Below are 23,677 nucleotides of genomic sequence, written 5' to 3' on the forward strand. Positions count from 1 at the left end.
GCTATGGTGTGATGTGATTCTGATGGACGCATGCCATGTCCTCTTGGGTCATCCCTATCAGTATGACAGAAATGTTATTCATAATGGGGAAAAGAATACTTACACCTTTTGGAAGGATGGATCTAAAGTAGTCTTATTACCTCTCAAGGGTGATGGAAAAATTAAAAGTATGCTATCTGAAAAGGAACTTGTCAAGGAGATGAAAGTGACAGGGTGTTGTTATGCATTGGTAGTACAAAAAGGGAAAGAGGAAAACTTGACTATACCACCAGAAGCAGTTGCGGTGTTGGAAGAATATTTAGATGTTATTCCAAAAGAGCTACCTGATGGACTTCCTCCAAAAGGAGATATCCAGCATCATATTGATCTTATTCAAGGAGCAAGACTCCCCAATCAAGTGGCATATAGAATGAGTCCGATACAGCATGCAAAACTAGACAAACAGGTGACTGAGCTCATAAAAAAGGGCTTAGTACAAGAAAGCATGAGCCCCTGTGTTGTCCCAACATTATTAACTCCAAAGAAAGATGGAATGTGGAGGATGTACACAGACAGTCAAGTCATCAATAGGATAACCATCAGGTGTCATTTTTCTATCCCATGTTTGGATGACATGATGGATGTTCTTGCTAGAGTGACATATTTCTCTAAGATTGATCTACAAAGTGGGTACCATCATATTCGCATCTGAGAGGGGGATGAGTGGAAAATAGCTTTCAAAACTAGGGATGGTTTGTATGAATGGAAGGTTATGCCTTTTGGTCTATCCAACACACCTAGTACTTTCATGAGACTCACGAATATTGTGTTGCATCCCTACATTGGTAAGTTTGTAGTAGTTTATTTTAATGATATACTAATTTTTAGTAAGGGAAGGGAAGAACATCTACAACACCTGAGGGTCATATTGGGGGTATTGAGAAGAGAAAAACTCTATGCTAATTTGAAGAAGTGTAGGTTCATGCAAGCAAGCTGGGTTTTTCTAGGATTTGTCATTTCTGCAGATGGTGTCAAGATGGATCCAGAGAAAGTTTGAGACATTCTTGAATAGCGTAGTCCACGTAGTATCACCGAGGTGAGAAGTTTTCATGGCTTGGCTACTTTCTATAGAAAGTTCATTTGTAATTTCAACAGCATTGTAGCACCTGTGATAGACTACACTAAGGTTCGAGAGTTTTCATGGACCAAAGAGGCTGAAGAGAGTTTCCAATACCTAAAGAAGAAGGTCATTGAAGCTCCAATACTAGCACTACCAGATTTTGACAAAGTGTTTGAAGTGGACTATGATGCCTCACATGTCGGCATTGGTGTTGTACTCAGCCAAGAAGGTAAGCCCATCGCCTTTTTAAGTGAAAATTTGAATGATGTGCAAAAGAAATATTCTACATATGATATAGAATTCCATGCAATTATGCAAGCTTTGAGGCACTAGAAGCATTATCTAGTAGACAAAGAATTTGTGTTGTTTACAGACCATATTGCTTTGAAATACTTGAACACACAAAATAAATTGAATGCTAGACATGCAAAGTAGGTCTCTTTTCTATAGGGGTTTACCTTTGTTCTTAAGCATAAATCAGGGAAATAGAATCAAGTTGCAGATGCCTTGAGCAGGCAAGTTGTTCTTCTGACCATCATGGAAACAAAGTTGGTTGGCTTCGATGTAATCAAAGGCTTGTATGAATATAATAGTGACTTTTGGGAAGTTGTTAATCAGTTGAAGAATCCAGTACCTGGGCACATAGACACTATTCAAGGTGAGTATCTATAACAAGATGGTTACTTATTCAAGGGGAAGCAATTGTGTGTTCCCATAAGCTCAATGTGGGAAAATATTATTTGAGAATTTCATTGTAGTGGTAAGGCTGGGCATTTTGGGAAGGATAAGAAAATAGCATTGGTGGCAGATAAGTACTATTGGCCAAAGATGAAGCGAGATATCGCTAGGGTTGTGGAGAGGTGTCGAATTTGTCAAGTAGCCAAAGGGCACTCCCAAAACACCAGATTGTACATGCCATTACAAGTACCAGTAGGACCGTGGGCAGACTTGAGTATGGATTTTGTATTGGGATTTCCACATACATAGTGAGGTAATGACTCTATCTTTGTAGTTGTGGACAGATTCTCAAAAGTGGTTCATTTCATTGCTTGTAAGAAACTTAGTGATGCTACTAGGGTCGCTGAGTTATTCTTTTCTGAAATAGTCAGATTGCATGGGGTTTCAAAAACGATCACCTCTAATTGAGATACTAAGTTCTTGAGTCATTTTTGGAGGACCTTATGGAAGAAAATGGGAACAAAATTACAGTTCAATAGTGCTTACCATCCACAAACTAATGGACAAACAGAAGTTGTCAATCATAGTTTGGGTAATTTGTTGTGATGTATTTTTGGAGAGAAGCCCAAACAATGGGATTTGGCATTTGCCTCAGGCAGAATTTTATTATAACAGCTCAGTGAAAAGGTCAACTAGTAAGTCACCATTTCAAGTTGTTTATGGACGTAACCCTCAGGGTGTTCTCGATTTGGTGTAGCTTCCCTTGGGTGACAGAGTCAGTGATGATGGCAAAGCCTTTGTAGAGCAACTCTATCAGTTACAGGAAGATGTAAGACAAAATTTGTAGGACAGCAATGAGCGATACAAAGCTTTACAAATGCTACTCGAAGGTATCAAGTTTTTAGTGTAGGGGATCTAGTGATGGTTTATCTCAAAAAGGAGAGGTTTCCTACTAGGACTTATCATAAATTGAAATATAAGAAAATTGGTCTCTGCAAGATTTTGAAGAAGATTAATGATAATGCTTATGAGGTAGAGCTCCCCAGTGGTCTTGATATATCTCCTGTGTTTAATATTTTTTATTTGTATACTTTCCATGGTGATGATACCTCTATTGAAAATGAGGATGTGGTAGACTGGACACACACCATACCCATCAAAAAAAAATAAAAGGTTGAACAAATTCTAGACAAGAAGACTATTCAGACTCGCCAGGGTGACTACAATAGATATCTCACATAATGGGAAGGGTTAGCACTGACAGATAGCACCTGGATTACGGAATGGGATTCGCAGAAGCTAGATGAGCCTAAATGGAAGCAGTTTGAGGACCGGAACTTGCAATAGTTGTGTTCTTTTCAAGCAGAGAAGAATGATTCAGGGGCATTCGAGGGTCAAGGCTATTGACTCGGATGTGGGTTTTCGTCAAGATTACTTCCAAGGTCATAACTTTTGACTTGGATGTGGGTTTTGGCTGAAATTTTACAAGCAGTTGCATTGGAAGGATTTATTTGGATTATCGATGAGCTCAACTCAATAGGTGGCCATTTTGACATTTTTTCAGGAGCTTGACATCTCGTCTTGACCTCTGAATTTGGCTTTTTGTGTTTTTTCCAATTTTTTTAGAAAGTTGGTTTTTATAATAAATCTGAAATCGTATTTTTTTATTTTGTTGATTAGTTGGAAATTTGTCTTGCCTTAGTTGGGGGCTTTTCTTGGGAAAAATCAAGATTCGTAGGATGAGTTTTAAAAATTACCAAAAATGGAAAAAAATTGTTTTCCCCGAAAATATGCCAAATATGGTAATTTTCAGAATTGTAATAAGTAGGTGTTTTTTTTTTCATTGTAGAGGTAGAGTAGAGTTGCAAAAGTTTTAATTAAGAGTTATGGTATTCTAAAACATTTGTCTTGTGTCAATTTCGGAATTATTCTTTGACGAGATTGGGTTACATCACCACCATACCACCAAGGAGTGTTAATGTTTTCCCCAAAAATGAACGATAAACAACAATAAAGAAGAAGAAAAACAAGAACATAAGATGCAAGACTTTTATCCTAGGAAAACCCTTCCACTCAAAGGGAAAAACCCATCCATACTATAAAAATATCTTGTTTATTAATAATAAATGTTTGAGTGCAAATTCCACTTGATATGTTATGTATAACACAAAAAAACAATTATATATATATAAAGAGTTGAGAGACCCTTCATATTACACTCAAGGTCTCTTGTTTCCAAATACAAGACTTCATGTTTTAGAATGTATGACAAGACTCTCCAAATAATATTATTTCAAATAGTATCATAAATGTATTCTCTAGTTGTTGACACAATAGTATATTTATTTCAGCGTATGGAAAAATCAAAGATAAATATCTCTTTTGCACCTACAATCTTCAACACTCCCTCTTAGGAAGAGAGAGATCTTTAGTATGGCATTCACACATAACTGCAACAAAAGACATCACATAGATTCTCATTAAAACATGTTATCTCAACATAATATAATTCATCATAACAACATAAATTTAATGTCATGAAGTCACACATGATTTCCACCATGTCTCATCGTTGAGCATGGAATGAGGGCTTTCACATCAAACTTCTCCATGAGAAGAATGCATTTACACCATGCATCATTGCAAAGGATGGAACAAGGGATTTCACTTCAAACTTCTCCTATGAGAGTGCATTTCCAATATGCCTCATCGCAAAAGGTGGAATGAGGTCTTTCACCTCAGAATTCTCCTAAGAAGAATGCATTTCCACCATGTCTCATTGTAGAGGGTGGGTCCACCATACCTACTTATAGAGGGTGGAACAAAGTATAACAACGTAAACTTCTCTCATAGAGAAGAACTCATTAACAAGGGATTGCATCTTGAACTTCTCTCATAGATAAAAACTCATTGACATGGAATTGCACCTCAAACTTCTCTCATAGATAAGAACTCATTAACATGTGTACGAATACTTGAGATTCTCTCTCAATAGAGACTCCCTCTCAACGAGGACAACTTTGATCACCACAATACAATAGTTAGTGTAAACTCCCTCTAAAGTAGAGCACTCCCTCTGAATATGAAATCATCAAGGCAACATCCTCATCTCATTGCTTCTTGTTGCACCATCTTTCCATGCTACAACCATAAAAATGAGAACCAATAATTGAAATGAGCATCTTCCAAAATAATTAACACCATAATAACCCTTTTTGTTGTCAAAACTCCCAATAGAGAATATAGTAGACCCGATATAATGCCCTCCCCACCAAGGGAACATATCCTCAGTGCAACATCACTAAGTGAACCTTTAAAAATGTAAGTCCTAAGTCCAGTATTAATGATATTGATGATATGGTGACCGCCAAAAAACAAGATATATGACATGGCTAAGAAGGGTGCTACAGAATGCATGGCAGTACAACAAATGGTTACTTTTTGTATAAAACCTTCAACAAATGGTTCAGCTATTTTTGCCACCTCTTTACGGTAGCATTGAACAAATATTGATGTGAAGCTTGCTTATGCATCAACTAGATCAAGCTCTTGATCACAAACAAAAGAGGAATTCAATTTTGCAATTGACTCTATAACTGTAAATCTATGAAATATGAAATGTACTAATATATAATGATCCAAATTCTTCTTCATGACCAAACTCCTTAATGACAACAGTCGTAGTTCGTATGAAGCATTCTCGACTTTGGAAGAACAAGAAATTTGTCAACAACAATGAAAACTTGTCAAGCAATAAATTGCTTCTAAGAATGTGTTAGTGAAACCATGAACACGAACAAACCTAGCAAAAAGAAAACTAAATGAAGATCTGAATCACTACTGCATTAATCAATACAACTTCCTTCATTGTTGTATCAAACTTGCCCTAATATCATGTTAATATTTTGCCCAAAAATAAATGATAAACAACAATAAATAAGAACAAAACAATAATAAAGAAGAACAAAACAACAATATAAGATAGAGTTATGGCTCTCACTCCTACTCCCGCCCATGTTGATTTTCAAATGGCCGACTCTCCTGCCTATCGTTCTCAGGTTGTTGCTACTGAGGATGCTTTATGTCCTCCTATTGCAGCATAGACCTCTACTCTTGTTGCTCCAACTGTTGTTGTTGTTGTGGTTTCTCGTAGTCCTCATGTTGGTGCTCGTGGGAGGATCCTTGTTTCTATTGTTTCTCCGAGTGAGTCTTTCGAGACGTCTCTATCGACTACCCCTGAGTTTGTTGTGGGGAGATTAGGCATTTCTTATGCAGATGTGGCTACTTATGAGGCAGGTCTTGGTGGTCATGTAAGTGAGAAGGGGAGTCTCAGTTGTGCCTGTGTATGTAAGTAAACCACTTGTGATTCATCTAGATTCATAAATTGTTGATGAGATTTCCCAATATGTGGAGGATTACTCTACTACTATTGCTATTTTTCATTTTAGGGGTTTTTGGCCCTCGCTTTCAGAGTTGCGTGCTTGGATTTCCAAATATTAGGAACCGATCATTTCGAATTTAGTTCAAATTTACCTTGTGACAAGGGATTTTTTTATTGTGAAATTTGTCAATGTTGCAAATAGAAATTCCATCTTGTGTCATTGTTTCTCTTGGGAGGAGAAGTTCCCCTTGATGGCCAAACCTTGGTTTCAGGATTTTGATCCGACTACTAAATCCTTTAATAAGATACCTATATGGGTAAGATTTATGAATCTTCCCCTTCACTTTTGGTGGGATTCAGTCTTGGAGGCTATGGGGAATGTCATTGGAGACTTCAACCTAGTCGATTCAAAGTCATCTAATGTGTATAAGACAACGTATGCTCTTATCAAGATTGATGTCTCCAAAGGTCTCCCTAAAAGGATTAAGTTGGCTTTATCCAAATGGTTCTTGGATCCAGCTTCTTGATCATGAGGGTATTCCCTTTAGATGCTAGAAATGTCATATGATCGGCCATCTCGTTGCGCGATGCTTCTCTAATAAGGTTAGATCAAAGAAATCACCTTCTTGGTGATTGGGGGGTTCGGATGATCACTATTCAATTCAGAAAGTATCCAAGGATGTGGATGGGGTTGATAGCTCTTCTCAGAATGATCTTTCTTTGGCTAAGGATTTTGTTGTTGTCTTTGATGATACGAATGATGTCCCTATGACGGATTTGATTCAAAATGTTGATGTTGTCCCTTCTTCTGCTAACTCTGTTGATGTTGTCCAGAACATTGTTGTTGGTGGTGATGCAGCAGTTTTATCTCCTATTGTTGTGGGTATTGAGGTCCATTTTTCTTTTGCAAAGGTTTTGGGGGTAGTAATGGGGCTACCCATATTCTTTCGGTTTGCCCTAATTGGCAAGGGTTGCTAGGAAGGTGGAAGATGGATGGACATTAATTAAAGAAAAAAAAGTCAAATCCTCCAAACCTTCATTTGATGTCTTTACGTTCTCAAAAGAATGGACCAAAATGTAAATCTTGATGGTCTTTGGCTTTTTGAGTTGTTAGCCCTCTTGTTAGGAACTATGATGTGTTCCTTCAGTTTGTCGGATGGTGTTCCATAATTGTTCTAAGATCCTTCATTGTTGCATCTTTCTTGTCCCTTTGTACAAGGTTTCAGATCTTTTCAAAACAATAAATCTTTGAATACAATGCATTCCACTTGATACTCTTACTATATGAAGATGTTTTGTTTTGAAAGGGACGAAAATGAGATTGCATCTTTGCACCAATAATTTAAGCTTTACATCTAGAATCAAAGCATTAAAATTGAAAAAATTATTATTCGCCATCTCCACTTTATTAATGGCAGTCAGTGGTATTCCTTTCTCTTTCTTATCCTAATGAAATCTCCCAACTTCTGTAAATTTTACTTCAATTTTTCAAATTCAAAGACTCTGCAACAACACTTCCTAATATCTCCACCATTTTGTGAGATGTAGCTAGCTATACAATTCATCCCAGCTTTTTATTGGGATGATATAATTCTTTCAATTCTACACGGGAAAAACAAATTTGAACACCAAAATTAGTTGATATGAAAAAACCAACGAGAATCAACTTCAGCAACTAAGTATTCAATCATGTTCACGCACAGGTAAATCTTTGCTTTTACTACCAATTGTTTTCAGTGTTCATGATGCAAAGACAATTAATTCAATTCATCGTGTATGAAACTTCATCCAAAATTAGAATCATCATAAAAAAAGATTTGGCAGGGACTTTGGAGTTCAGTACTTGAAGCAAGGAAAAATAGTTAGAATATTGCAGATTTTCTTATGGAATCCGCCTTCAAAATGAAAAAATATTTTATTTTGGCTGGCATTAAATATTGTTTTACCCCATTTTAGACATCTCCCACTGTTGTTCGAGTGTCTTCATAGCTATTTTGATCTATTCCCTATGAAACAAAAGGAGAGAATAAATTCTTTTGGAGCTAATCTACTGGATTCTGGAGCTTGAGCCGAGGTTTTTTGCATCCTGTTAAATGGAAATGTTGATGTACATTGTAAGGTAATATTTATTCTCATTACCTCCCCATTTCTGCACACGTATCCAAGGATGTTGAATTTAAAATAACACACGTAAAATCTATGCATGTTCAGGCTGAAAGTGCTTTCAATACCTGAAGGAAGAAGAAAACCAATTTTGTTATCTTGTAAAACCAGAATATTCATCCGCTTGTAGAGCAGTGTGGTTGTCTTATGTGAGTTCTCTGTCAGTGTCGGATGCATGTTGCAACCCCTATTGTGGTCGAAAAAATAACCCCGTGGCGAATAATGGAACTTAACAATATTTTGGTAAGTCCAACTGTTGTTTATCTCAATAAGGAAGCTATCGATCTGGAATGGGCGGCTGTAATTAATAAGATGTAGCCCAAACTCATAATGCAAAAAGCGCCTCAATAGGTATATTTCTTCTTACTTTTAATCCTCTATTTTCATAGTACTTCAAAACACTTCAAATAATATGACTAATACAACAAAGAAAGAAATAATTTTTAAAATAGTAATTTTGTTAATAAAATTTTATATTTAAAATAAACTTTTTCATAATTTTAATTTATTTAATTTCTTTTTAAGTTCTAGAAACATTTTATTCTAACAAAAAATCTTTTAAATATCTTTATAAAATTAAAAATATTAAAAATCAACAATTTTGTTATTATATTTCACTCTAACCTTACATTTATCCACTCCATGGAAATTCTAAAGTATTATGCATTAGGCAAGAACTATGACGATTTAATTTCCAAATACAAGACTCTTCATGTTTCCAAATGTTCTCCAAATAATGTTATCTCAAATATAACCATAAATATATTTTCCAGTTGACAATATCATGGTAATCAAAGATAAAGATCTATATTGCAGCTACAATTTTTAAACAAATAGTATGGAGTACCCCACACAGAGACCAGCCACAAACCCAAACAATACAACCGCATAACCAGAATTGTAGGTACAAGTACAAGCATAGGAATACCATCCAAAAAAATCTATTTCATGTCACATAAGACAAGGGTCATAGAAGTGAGAATGGAATCAAGAGTTTTTGATAAAAAAAAACTCACCATTGACAGCAAGGTGGAAAGCAGCCCCATGATGTGTGAACCTTGCTTGTTAATTAACTTTGAATTCACCTTTAATAAAACTAAAAGAAAATTGTGATGAAAATTTGAGAAAAGGAAAAATATATTATTAAATTCAATCCTTTAGAAACTATACATATTATATCTACAAAGATATTAGAATCAACAATACTTAATTTGTGTAATTTAACTTACATTTGTAAATTTAATAAATTTATACTTGAAAACCTAAGTTAAATATTCTAAAATATTTATTTTTATTAAATATTAATAATAAATTTAATTATGACATTAATAAAATAGAATTATATTATGTTAAACTAAAACACCATGGCAGTTTATGCCAACAGCCAATGCATCACTTTGGTCTGCAACCCCAAAGACTTCAGCAGCAGCAAGGCATACCTCCCAATGGCAACAGCTAACTGGTCTCTTACCAATAGGAAAAAAATCTTTGCCCACTGCCCTATGAAAGGCAAATCTTGGACAATTTTGTGTTTTATAAATTCAATGGATTTCGAAGCTAGCAATTTGGCAAACATTGTTGTTGCAAAGGTTGGTCATATAGGGAAGAAGCCCCACCATTTTACCAAAAGGTATTCCCATAAAGAAAAAAATTGTTGAATTTTGCCTTTAAAGTCTCCCAATATACTATTTGCTACCTTCACATTAACTTCAATAGATCAAATTCTTCAATTCTTTGATAATTACTTCAATAAAGGATAACTTTTGAACATGTCTACTACTGATTCATGTCACATATCGCTACTGATTCATGTCACATATCATGCCTTCAACTCCAAAGGCAAAGGCAATTCATATGACCAAAACACACCAAAACTCAACCCAAAACATTTAATTTCAATAGTTCTAATGAATTAAATTTGATGTTTAACTACCTCCTACCTATCAAATAATTCATAACAGCCAAGCAAGCTGGGAACACAAAATGACTAATAAATCAAATTATGAACTACCTGATTACAAACAGAAATTGTGGAGCTGCAATCATTGTAAGCAAAGCATATTAACACACCCAACAGTAGATTACATGCTTGCACTTATCACTGTACGGGGTTGCCAATTTAAATACTTGTTCATGGCATGTGATTCAGGCAAAGTACACTTGACTCGAGGAAATTTTACATTTTAACAAAAATGACTCACAAAGCAGATGGAATAATACAGAAAACACATTTCTGACAGGAAAGTAAAACCCAAATAAACATTAAATAATATTATATCATTGAATTCATTGAATTCTTTTATGAAACCTAAAGAAGCAAATTCCAAATAAGAATTTAAAAGCCAATTGAAATTTTGAAGAATAAGGAAGAATTGAATGGATGCAAAAACTCTTGTAGGTAGGATTATCGTTTCTCCCATGGGAAAGTCAAATTTCAAGATTATGACCATCATCAGGCAAATTAGAAGTATGTTAAAAATTGTCATGAAAATGAAAAATTAACGAGGACAAATTGACAGCACCAACTCTCTCTCTAGTTCAATTGATGAATAAATGATTACATCACTTGCCCTAAGCAAAGACAATAAGGTATGGTGAATGGCAGCTGCACTTAAGATACAAAGTACACTTATTCCATCTGCATATTATCTTGCTTCTCATGACCAAGTAAGCAATTGTGGACTAATGCATGCTGAATAACATTTGAATTCTACCAAAAAGTGGGGATTAACTCCCCTCGAGATGACTGTATAAATTCCTAAAAAAATTAAGGTTTGTTTAAACATAGCCTTATTACAAGCAAAGTGAGATCATAAGTTTCCATTCTTGGACAGTGCCAACTTTAATCGATCAACAACATGAGGTAATAATTGAATCTGCTCCTTAATTGTCTGATCTATACATGATTCAAATTCTTTGAAGTGCGAAACCTCCTTTTGATTAATGAATTTTGTTGCCTCTAATCTATCTTGACAAACCATCAATGACCGCTGCAACCGCTCCTGAAATCATGGGACAGAAAATTTGAAAAACAAGTTAAGAAATAAATGATTTTCAAGTAGCTTTAGGGAAAGAGGTTTTGCATCAAAATAAATCACTGGTTAAAAAATTGGTAAGTGAAATTTGGCTCGTTTGCATCTAGCACACAATTTAACAGACAAACACTAGTCTGAAGGCCTTGAAGGCTAATGAGAAAACATTTAATCTACCCTTTATTAACAATATAATACGCCAGCATAGCTTAAGAAGAAAGGTGGCTACAGAGGAGCAAAAGAACAGGGTCTTCAGGCTGAGCCAACAGGCAACTGGAAGGAGGCTCTAGAGGACATCAAGAAGAACTGGGACCTCATTGCTGTCCCTAACAATATTATTATTAATTAATCATGCCCTGTTTTCTGTTTTTTGGTTTGGGTCTGCGTACCCTGGTGGTTTACAGTTCATGAACTTTATCGTAGTTTAATGGTTATCATCTCCGAAGACTTACAGTTCGTTAACTTCATCGTAGTTTAATGGTTAGCAACTTATCTCCAAAAACTCCCTTACTAAGACCATGTTTTAAGTATAATAGTAGTATGTTTTGGTTGAAGTTTTTGATTGCTGTAAGTAGGATTTATAAGGTTGCTATCTCAATTGACACATAGCAGGGTTAGTCGGTACTGTTCAGTATTGGAGAGCTTGTCATGTCACCATTTTAAGATAGAATTTTAATAATTATTAATAATTAGATAATACAATATTACTAATAAATAATGTTAACAAAATCATATACTAAAAATAATAATAAAATATAAAATATAAAAAAACAATTATAAAATATTATTGTTATAATATAATTAATAACATATATGACCAGTTATCAATAAAAAAATAACATTAAAATGAATGAATAAATTAAATTAAATTAAATACAAGAGCATATTGTAGAAAGTGTGCTACCTTTCTAAATAGGATTTAATAATAAATGACAATAAACATTAAAAGAAAATAAGTAAGTAAACAATATAATAGAAAATAATAAATTAGCTAAATCTAATGAAAAATAAATATGTAATAAAGAGATGTAACCATTCAAATTGAGAGTTCATTTGAACGAATGAAGAAGAGAAAAGAGAGAGGAAATAGAGAAGGATTAATAAAAAAGGAAAAGAATGTGAAGAAAATAAAAAAGTGAATGTTTCAAAAGACAACAATAATGAAAGGATGTGATTTTTTGATAGGGTTGTAATTATGAAGGGTTGTGACTTTTCACATGGATTGTAATTATGAAAGGTTGTGACTTTTCAATAGATTGTGATTATGGAGTATATAGTTACAATCGACTTTCTTCAAATGGGGGAAGAAGTCAATAATATTATATGATTCTAAGATATATTATATCAACAAGTATAAATATTGTAGTATTAGTATCATTTACAATAATGAGAATGTAATATCAATTATAATAGAAAAATCAAAACAATATATCCACATTTCGATCCTAATACTATTTGGCTAAGTAGGGAAGACTGAAGTGTTGCCAAGGAGGGGCTTGTGTAAATTCCAAGCAATGGATCTTTGTCCCAAGATAAGGTGGGTTCAGCATTCCGTAGGCCTTTGTGATACAAACTTAGATCTGTAAACTTCGAGGGAATCCATTGATAATGGTATCTAGGCAGTTTGGTTAACACACACTGCTTTTGTCATGAGGTAGAATAACTACTAAAGTTGGACATAAGCATTAAAGATAACTTTAGGAGTATGGTGTTACCAAGGAGGGGATTGTATATTATCCAAGCTAATGGATCATATCCCAATAGAGGGTAGGGGTCAACGATCTGTAAACCTTTGGGATGCAGACTTGGACCTGTAAATTTTGAGGGAGTCTATGGTGTCAAGGCAACTTGGATAGCATCTATACCGTCCATCCATAAACCAAATAATAATATGATTGGGTAATTGGAATCATTACTATGGACATATTCTTAGGACCAATGTTACAAGACTCAGGCTCAGCAAGTTGGTTTTAGATTCAGACTCAAACTCGATCTCCGAACTTAGCAACGACACGACAAATTGAAAAACCAAGAAATTCAAATACTTTCAAGGATTTAGTTCATTTTCATGTATCATTTAGTATACAATGTTTGAGATAAATAGAAGCTACTTTGCACACATTCACAAGTTTACCAAAGGAAATAAGTTAAACTACAATTAAATTTGGGTATAGATTATTTATTATCATCATAATGAGCATTGTGTTCATGTTGAAAACTAATGATGGTATCTACCTTGAGGTGGACTACGAGGTTGCTCCCTTGAAGTGGCATATTGTTATCAAGTGTTTACACAAATCATATTATATTCTTCTACCATGCAAGATAATTCATAACTGCTTGGCTTTATTTTTTTGTTCTTAGTAGATTAGAAAGATTATTATGTATTTTTGGAATGATTTCAACTACATAATTTCTCAATGTCATCATCTTTTAACTTTGTCAAATGGCTCATTTAATAGGCATTTGTTTTTTCAATCTATTATTCAATCAACAAACACAAGTCCACAAAAACATTCAATAGTATTTGATATTGTCATGTTTGCATTGCTTAAAGCTTCCCTTTTTTTCCCAAGGTGGCAGATTGTGAAGGTGCCAAAGACTTGCTAGTACTGGGAGGGATCTAGATTTATGCATAGGATGTTTATAGATCGAAGGTATGTATTTTGTGAGAACTGTTCAAGTTTTTTTTTTTTTAATTGGATTTTCTTAAAAGCATTCTAAATGCTCTTATTTGTAATTGATTCTAGTATGCTCTTATTTGTTATTGATTCTAGTTTTTATTATATTGTACTTGTTCAAACTTGTGCATATTTTTTAATTTCACTTAAATATTGTAGAGTTACATTTTATTTTATTTTATTATAACAACAATTTTCATTTATTTTATCCCTATAAACAACTGCCTATCGAGAATGACGAGCACTTCAAGTTCACTAGCCCTTTAATCAAACAGATAGCTCATTCATGATCAATCATCTCCTCTAAAGTAATGATGGTTCAACTACTCCTACAAGTTGGGGCTTTTCCTTGGAACTATAGTTGATGCAACATCCAGAATAAGAGCTCATATAACCAAGCGAAAACTTATTTATATGCCATGACTAGCCATAGAAGCAAAGTTCAACGGCCAAATGAAAAAGAGTTGGGTTGATGTGAGTTTAGTTTCACTACAACATACAAAACCGAATACTTAATATTTAGAGATGAAATCCCAAATCTCCAACTCTCTCTTGAATAACGATGCTCGTATGCTAAACAATGTATCTGGATTGTGTGATCAAATGAAACAACCTCGGGATTCCTTCTTAATTGTGGATTTTCACTCAGTTTTATGATGTGATATGTTGGTTATCACTAAGGGACTTATGTTATTCATTCATTGGTATCAACTTGACTTTAACTTCAAATCACTTTCAACCAAGTAACTAGCAAAGAAAAGGGTTTAGAAATCTTATCTAATTCTAAGAATGTAAAACAATATTGATAGTGTGGTGAATCTCTAATCAATCCTGCTTCACCAAATCAACTAGGCATAGGAGGGTGCTATCTTCTATGGATTCAGGAAAGATTTTCACATTTTCAATGTTCATCAAAATACCCTATAAAGGCACAATCTAAATGAACTAGAATAGAAGTTAAACACTTGCAATTTAGGCTTAGACTAACTTTGCACTGTTACTCACAATCAATAAGTACCAAAAGGTATGGACACTAGCTTCACCGTTAACCACCATTCAACAATATCTTCCATTCATCTACTTCTACCTAACATGAAATAAAATCTAATCTAAGTGAAGAATTGAGAAAACCATGCAATACCCCAAAGCAACATTAAGAAATCCATCAAGGACTGACAATGAATCATCAATCACTTTAATAGCATTATGGTAACAGTTCCATCAAGTCTCCTATCCTACTTTATTTCTACTACTATAGCATACTTCTCAATAATGAATCCAAAATCTGACTATTTAGAAATGAGAAGGCCTTGCTTGGCCTCTTGTAGTTGCTCAATTACAATGAAGGGCCAAGATAACCTTTACAAACCCTAATTAGGGTTGTCACCTAAAAAAACAATTACATGAAGGCACCACCTTGTGGGCTAGTAAGAAAATTAAAAAGCTTTTGAAAGCCAACGAAAAAATTGTACACTTCCATGATATGATTGTATGTGCTTGAGCAATTTTTTTATTAGTAGTGTAGAAGACAAGTAGCGCCACGTCAACATTTCATCTTGTAGACTTGATCAACTCTTTGTGATGAGAAAATATCTCTTGAAACTTGTTGATGCGAGTTTTGTATCACTTACATAACATATTAGCAATTGAATATTTGATACGGAGTATCAAACATATAATTCCTCTGTTGAAAATTTATTGCTCATGGGATATGAGAATAACTCCAATGTTCCTTACTCTTGTGGATACTCGCTTAGTTTTATCGATGTGATTTGCTGGTAATCACGTAGGCGGCCTTACACTATTCATTCAAGGATGACTTGGACTTTAGTGGGATGAAGGTGATGGGGGCTCGGTTTGTGAAATGTTCGCGTGGCAGATAATGTTGATGGTAGTGATGATGGAGAATGTGTCTACCAAGGATGATGTTGATGGGAAAGCAATGGTTGTGGAAGGTGAATGGATGTACTCTGATACTTAACTTACTTCTCTAACTTGCTTCTCTAAGCTTCGACTACCCAGCTACTCACTATTTTACTCCTACTCCTATGAATGGAAGGTTAGCAAACGGACGGAGATCGAACCTAATGAGAGCTGACCAACGGCCTCACTTCCACAGGTGCAATGATTCAAAGGAATAATAAACTAGTTTACCACACAAAGCTTCCCAACCAGCCGCTAAGATGCTAGTGGTCTAGTATTGATCCCTATCAAACATTTACCAATGCTACCATACAACTATCCATCTACTTCAACCTCACTTAAACAACTTGAAATGAAACCAACTTTAACAACTTGAAAAGAAATCAAAGTAAGTGGAAGTAGAAAACATGCAATAACACCCAATGTTCTTAATCAACATGCAAATCGCAACAATGAAAAAGAGAGCAATTTTGGTACTATCTTCGCAACAATTTCTCCAACACTTTACAAATGAGAGCAAATGGCCTTATATAGGGGCCAAAAATACAATGGACAGTGGAGATCAAAACAAGATCAACGATCCAGATTGGATCCTCAAAACTCTAATTAGGGTTGTCACCCCATCAGCCAATGAGAAGTTGCCACTTCGTCAATGGACCAATGAAAAAAGTCTAAAAGTAGCAACCAATGAGAAGGCACCAAAATGGTGGCCAATCAAAAATAGGCACTTGTCCTATTCTAGAAGAAAGGGAAATTTGCCACTTGGGCTTACATCAAATGATCTTCTAATATAAATCTTCCCTTTTCTTTCATTTTCTTAGCTAAGGCAATGAACTTAGCTAGCCTGTCGTTAACTTCTTCCATAGGAGGACAAGGTTTGTGCTTCACCCTGAGTTCCACTGACTTCACTATGTTGCTTGTTGCTTGTAGTATCTTTTCATGATCCTTCTCATATTCTTTCGCAAATCCAATAAAAGCACTGAGAGAGGAAAGGGTGCCCAAATGCTTTTTCTTGATAGCAACCTTTCCCAACTCATCCAATCTCGATCCAAAATCTGTCTCATTGATATCCTCTTTTCCAAAGAGGATTGTCCTTCCTTCAGTCTTTCCTTCATCTGTATCATGTCCATTGTACCGATATTGGTGTCAGTTATTCTCTTCATTTTCGAGAAGGGCGTTTTGGGCATCATATCCTCTTTGTCTTTCTTAGTCTTGTCCGCTTGGGATTCTTACTTGCACTAACATCCTCCATGCTCATCGCCCTATTACGGGATGGTAGAGTGGTGGACCAGAAGGCAAGTAGAACCAAGGGAAGCAATCCTAAGACTAGAACGAAAGAAGGATGTCACAGCTTAAGGACCCCTTGCAACTCTAGATGATGAAAATTCACCTTAACAAATAATCTTACAGCGACTTTTCGGAATTAGGACTTGACCTTAAGAACTTCAAATCCCTTGCAAATCATAAATTTATCATGCAATTCACCTCCAAATAAAATTACCCAACCTAGGGCAAAAATTGCAGCCTCTTGCAAAAATCAGAATTTTATCTCCCACAAATTTCGGCTCCCACAAATTTCGCCCTCCACAAAATTCGCCAAGCAAGAAGAGTGCAGATCTGCTCTTGCAAAATCACCAACGCCTTGAGAAGGAGAAGTGAGAAGTGAGGAAGAAATGGGAGAGAGGCCTCCTCTTATACCCAACTTTCTTACTCACCCCAAACTGGCCGACTTGGACCCTGGGGGCAAGAAAAACAATAATTAATGCAAAAATTATGGCCCACAATTAAATACTTAGCTAAATATTAATTTTTCCATGATGAAAATTAACTTTTTAAATTGCCATTTGGACCAAAATTGCAAAAAGAAAATAAATAATGCCTTAGAGGTGTTAAATATTTCCATTTAATGAAGATTTAGTAATTAATACGTCATTAAAATTGGATTTTGGCTAGCCAAAAGCCATTTTTCAATACTAAATTACTAATTGCATTAAAGACTAAAAAGTTTTCAAGGCAAATTAATTCATTTAAAGCCAAATTTTGCAATTTTAATTCAAATCGATTTTGCTAGGCAATTTTAGCATTTTAACACAAATAAAATTATTTCTCTAGAGCCTAAAAATCGATTTTGCAATTTGACTTCACCATCACAAAAATTAATTTTCTTCACCAAAAAGTAATTAAGATTTTCTAAAAGACCAAATTTAACAAAAATTTCATTTTTTGAAAATTATCCAAATTTATACAATTATATCCAAATTTTCAAAAGAAAATGTCTAAGTACAAAATTCACAATTTTATCCTGCCAAGTTGGAATTAACTTTGAAATTTATTCGGCCTAAGGATAGAATTGGTGGCTCTAGAAAATCAAGTTAAAAAAAATCAGGTGAAAATAAATCTAAGTCTCTCCCATTGGCCTGAAAGTGTCCAAGGCTCAAAATTCTCGAAAAAATCAAAATTGTTGGACAATCCAAAAATTTGCTGAGGCAATCAAAAAAAAGAGGGGTCCCCAAAATTTTGGGGTGATGGTGTGAAAAATTCACAACAAAACTCAACATTGTCAAGCCTTCAATTGTCAAGGCATATATTCCCAAATTGCTTCATCTTCTCAAATTTTCTTCATCTTTGTTCTTAGAAAACCTTCTCATTGCAATGATTTAGGCTTTGTTGTACTGGCAAATTCGATATTTGTTTTCATGACTTTGATCTTCTTGAGTGATGAAGTTCTCATGCACTTCGATCCTTTCAAAATAAGCTTGGATCTCCATAGGAAATTCAACTTGATGACAATTTTCTCTAATTCTTCTTTCTTCTTGTTCTTTGTCTTAATGAACTTCATCTTGATCTAGCCTTGAATTTATATTTTGCTTATATGATTTTGCATCTCCTCATTTAAAGTCCTCAAGCTTGACTTTGCTTGAATTCTTGATCTTGGCCTCACCATCCTCTCCTTGCTATCCTAGCCTCTCCTTGAATGATTTATCTCGCAAAACAAAGTAAAGATTTCGCTAAACTCACAAACTGATAAGAAAATATCAAGGAAACTTAAAAATTTTATGAAATAGGATTTCATCAACATCAAAACATCTGAAATGCAATAGCACGGATTTTCTTGGATCCAATACCATAGTTCTCTTTCTTGTTGCAAATCCTAAGTTCTGAATTCGACAAAATGGCTTCATTAGAAATGAAATTTTTTCAAAATTTTGGAATTTAAAGGAGTTTGAGGCCAATAACATGCCCGCGTTTCTTCTCCTAATAGCACCCTACTTCTGATTTTGAGCATAAATCTGCCTTAAAACCCCTACATTGCTGCCTCCCTTGAACCACCAACTTGCTAACAAGGATGAAATTTCTGCCCCTCGAGATTGTTATCACTAAAGGAAGAATTCATTGCTATTTGGAGAGGTGAGTCTGCTTGTCTTGGTGCAAAAATACCTCGACTTCCTCCTTAAATAGGCGACTTGAAGAGGTATGACCCTACTTAGGCCAACTTGCACCCTTCTAGGCCAAATAAAAGATTTAAAACTAATCTTTTGTTCTTCCTTATTGGCCAACTTTGTTAACGAGGATGGAAGTAAGTTTTTTATCATCGAAATGTCATGTAGTTGCACTTCCAATTTCCCCACCGATTTGGCCTAATCCTAGACAGAAATTTGAGGTATCTTAGGATTCGAAATCCCAGCTAGGGGGCAGGTTCTGCCCCTTGGTTGGGATTGGATCAACATTCCCAATTGAATTCACATATTTCCTATAACATCCTTAATTTGTTTTCACATCCCTTGATTTGTCAATTCGAATTCAATAAGTTTTAGGTGTTTAAGATCAAGTTATTTTGGATCTAACTCCGATTTGATTCAGTAATGTATTGTTACTGTATTGCACCTATATGTATCTTGGGAATGCAAGTGAAGAAATGTCAGACCTTTCGCACATTACACCCTTCTTTCGCTCCTATAACCTTGCATTATCACAAAAGCGTGCCACTAGAGAATGCATCAAGAAACAAAATGATATGATGGAAGCTACATAGGAGAATTGAGAGAGAATTCAAGCTTTCATCATAATCCTTGCTCTAAAGTATTTAAAACTGCCAGATAGAATGAACCCGCCCACATAGACAAAAAAGGACTGAAAGAGCTGGGCTAATGGAGAGAATTAGCTTTTGCATCTTCATTCAACATTCTATAGAGAGGCTGCATGACTGATGAGAGTTTAATATTGCTGCTCGACTCTTCGCTCCAAGGGAATTCTGAAATATGTTTTTGTTCAAACACATTTAAAAAACTGCTACTGCCACTTTGGGAGATTCATTATGATGCACCACAAATATCTTGGGATTCATCAGCATTCTCCTGACATTTAGCCAAGATTTATCTTCCATGCCAGAATAAATGAGGTAATATCAGTGCTCCTTAGAGTTTCCTGACAGAAGGCCTTTAATCATCCCCAAACTCCTCATCACTGGAACTACTGGACTGCACATGGCCAAGCTCCACCAAAGTAGTACCAACCAACACAGCTGCTGGAATTGTAGCGTCCTCATCAATCTGTGCTGGCTCCTTTAGCTCTACATCATATTTTGTTGCTGGACTCTTTGTACAGAAGTGTCTCATGGCGAATGAGATGCAAAGCACAATGTATAGCTAAAAGCTTCTCTACGCTCCTAGAGATGAGTTGGTTCCCCTAAAGAGAGTGGATGAGGATATAAGAAACCTGAGATAGCAAATCAAATGGCTAGAGAGATAGCCAAAGATTCTGATCCATTGCAATTCCACCAAAAAAATAGGTAATGTGTCAAAGGTGTAATATCCATATTAGCCACCTCAAAATAACCCCTAATAGTGGCAAACTTGGTCTGCTTGATGTAAATTGTGCTGGCATCTACAGGATCATACATCTTCTCAATGGACCTAAAGGACACTATTTCATGCCAGCATCCTGTATCAGTGTAATTCTATAAGGCCTAATCTTGTACCACTAAGGATTTTTGAGGGTTTAATAGAGTTAGGGGGCCCACTTGCCATTAGGATTTGACCCATCTGCACAATAATCAAGAAAAATATATTTCTAATTTGAAAGTCAAATCGCCCAGCCAAGGACAAGAGACACTTGGGCATCCCCAAGATGGTTGAGGGATACCTAGGCATCTCAAAGGTGTCCCAAGGCCTTTGCCATCCTTGGCGAACTGGCAGCAATGGGAACACGGCAGTGGGACGTCCCTGTCCCATCCATACATCCTAGAGATGTCCTCAAACTAGACAATAAAAAGGGTGAGAAGGAGGTCTGGAAATCCAAGAGCTTGCCACTTCTCCAATAGGATTCCGTAATCAATTATGGCCAACGACGAGAATCACCTTGATTCCCCTGCACTTTTGGCTCCGCTACACCCAGGCAGGTAGACCTTCACCTCAAACGCCGACTGCCTAGTTCAAGGCTTTTCTATAGCGAATATACGCTTTGCGAGTTCTTCAGTTGGCAAGGTCCTCAAACTAGATCAAAATGAAACTAAATGTTGAGTGCTTGGATTGAATGAATTGCATAAGGTTTTTGACAACGGATTTAAGGTTTGTAAGAAGGAAGTTATAGATTTTCTGACTTCAAATATAAATTCAATACTTCAATGATAAAAAGACAAGTGCTTTAGCTTATTCGGGCAACAGGGTCAACTACAATGAAGATTGTACATACAAATTTATAATGTTCTATGCATGTAAACTATAAACAGTTTAATAATCAAGACGTGAAAGATCAAACTTATATACGCAATTCTAAACTAGTCTAGATTGCATTTACTCTTGAGGTTGGGGAGACAGACAGGACACAAATTCAAAAACAATTAAATATTTCACAATATCTACAATGATCAAGTTTAAAATGCCATAGATGACCTCGTCCACTTATTTGACATAAATTGTTTACAGAATTTTCTAAAAAATGATTATAAAGGATGAATCAAATGCAGTTTAAATCTCCATACCTTTAATAAAAATAAAAAAAGGACATTTTATTTTATTATTAAAATAAAATATTTGAAGTTACATTACAAAGCCATATTATAAGCACCATATCCCTCCGTGCAAATGAATATATAAATATTTCATGTCGAATGTCTAATATCGAATGTCTTCTTGTATTTTCTTCTATTTATATTCTTCTTACTTAAATGGAATGACATGACTTTAAGCCAACCCCATTTTGCATAAACTTTGCACCTCTTCAATTATTTAATCATACCTTTTCCATAAATCACATCTTTGAAAAATATTACCAACATTAAACAAATCATAGTTTGTTTTCGAATGTTTAGTGAATATACCAAATCAAACATCTCGGTTGATTAATTATCAATAGGCTTTCTTTAGTATGCTTTAATGCAACTTGGTGGATACAAGCATCATAAGTTTGGCTAAATATTTCAAGCATCTCTTCAGAACCTATGCACATCCATGCGTCTAGACTCAGATGGCTCTCTTCGTAGTTGTCATTCCTTATTAACGTGGCCTCTTCATCTCTGAGTCTCCTTGCTACAAGACCATGACCATGTCCAGGGCTCGCAAAATAGATTCAGCATGCCACCATGGAGACTCAAAGTGCTATACTTCCAACATGGGTAGAGGAACCATTAGATACTCAGAAAATTGTGAGATGGTGGGGTTTTGACATGGTTGCAGTTACTCTTTCTTTATCTGTTGCCATAAATATTAGTAACTATACAGATTTTATAAAGTTTTGTTTTTGAATATGAACAAGAGACTCTATCTTCAGGATGCATTTGTTTATCGATCAGACACAATATGTTTAGAGGCACACTATATCTCATACAATCTGACGTGATAACACACATCACCCGATATTGCATATTTAGTCTCTTTTGTTGCAGATGATGTTCGCTTTCCAGAATTAGTCTTAATACCCCATTCGGACACATCAGACTTGTATTGTTTCCTCCAAAATCTCCATCGGCTTCAAACTCTCTTTGAAGATGATAGTATAAATTGTTTATAATCAGAGCATGAAGACTTGTATCTGACCTGTATCCTTGTGTTGAGTATAGCTCCTATAGTTCAACCAAAGTAGGATGTTCAAACAAATCTTTGGAGGCCAACTGAGTTTTCTTAATTAGGAATAAATTCAACCCTCAATTTTCACCAACCTATTCCTTCCCAATCAATGAAACAACAAAACACATCCTTATCATAAAAACATGATGCATAAGACTGCAGAATTCTACGGATGACAGAAGTTTCATTTCACTCCAACAAATAATTTGTAAAGCACCTAGTGATGCAGTCTACTTCAATATCATCAGTTTATTATCATATCCAAGTGTGCAATTGTTGATATTATTTGATGATGAAGCAACAGACTTTGTCAGAATCTTCTCAGTCTACACCAAGTGACCTTGAAGAAATATTTCATTAGCCATGATATGCAGCACACGATATTAGCAATTATAATGGAAAGCTTTGGATAAAGCCTCATCACTTGTAGTCTTGCCAAAGAAGAATTCTGAAATACACAATGATATGTACTTCCAAAACATGACCTGGTTATGAAGCTTATCAAGAATATGTAAGCACTGTGCACCTCCTTGCCAGTGTGTCTTTAAAAATGAATAATTCATCAAAGTATATAAGGATGTCTTTTCATAAGATCTTCACTATTCTATATATAGTTCCACAGCATATCAACACCATTGTCTATCATCATCTCAAAA

At 35.2% G+C, this 23,677-nt stretch overlaps 1 protein-coding gene across 1 annotated transcript in view; it reads right to left on the bottom strand.

The window, feature by feature from the left end:
* Nucleotides 1–10,833: 10,833 nt before the first annotated feature.
* LOC149566507 (uncharacterized) overlaps nucleotides 10,834–23,677 on the bottom strand; it is a 73,716-nt gene continuing 60,872 nt past the window's right edge. The window contains exon 3 of the mRNA XM_089819824.1: nucleotides 10,834–11,323. Within this exon, the coding sequence (XP_089675950.1) occupies nucleotides 11,132–11,323 (192 nt within the window). The 3' untranslated portion in view covers nucleotides 10,834–11,131. The remainder of the gene's footprint in view (nucleotides 11,324–23,677) is intronic.

Source organism: Cupressus sempervirens, chromosome 3 (assembly GCF_028749045.1).
Source record: "Cupressus sempervirens isolate cs-2001-9-10 chromosome 3, ASM2874904v1, whole genome shotgun sequence".
Classification (NCBI taxonomy): domain Eukaryota; kingdom Viridiplantae; phylum Streptophyta; class Pinopsida; order Cupressales; family Cupressaceae; genus Cupressus; species Cupressus sempervirens.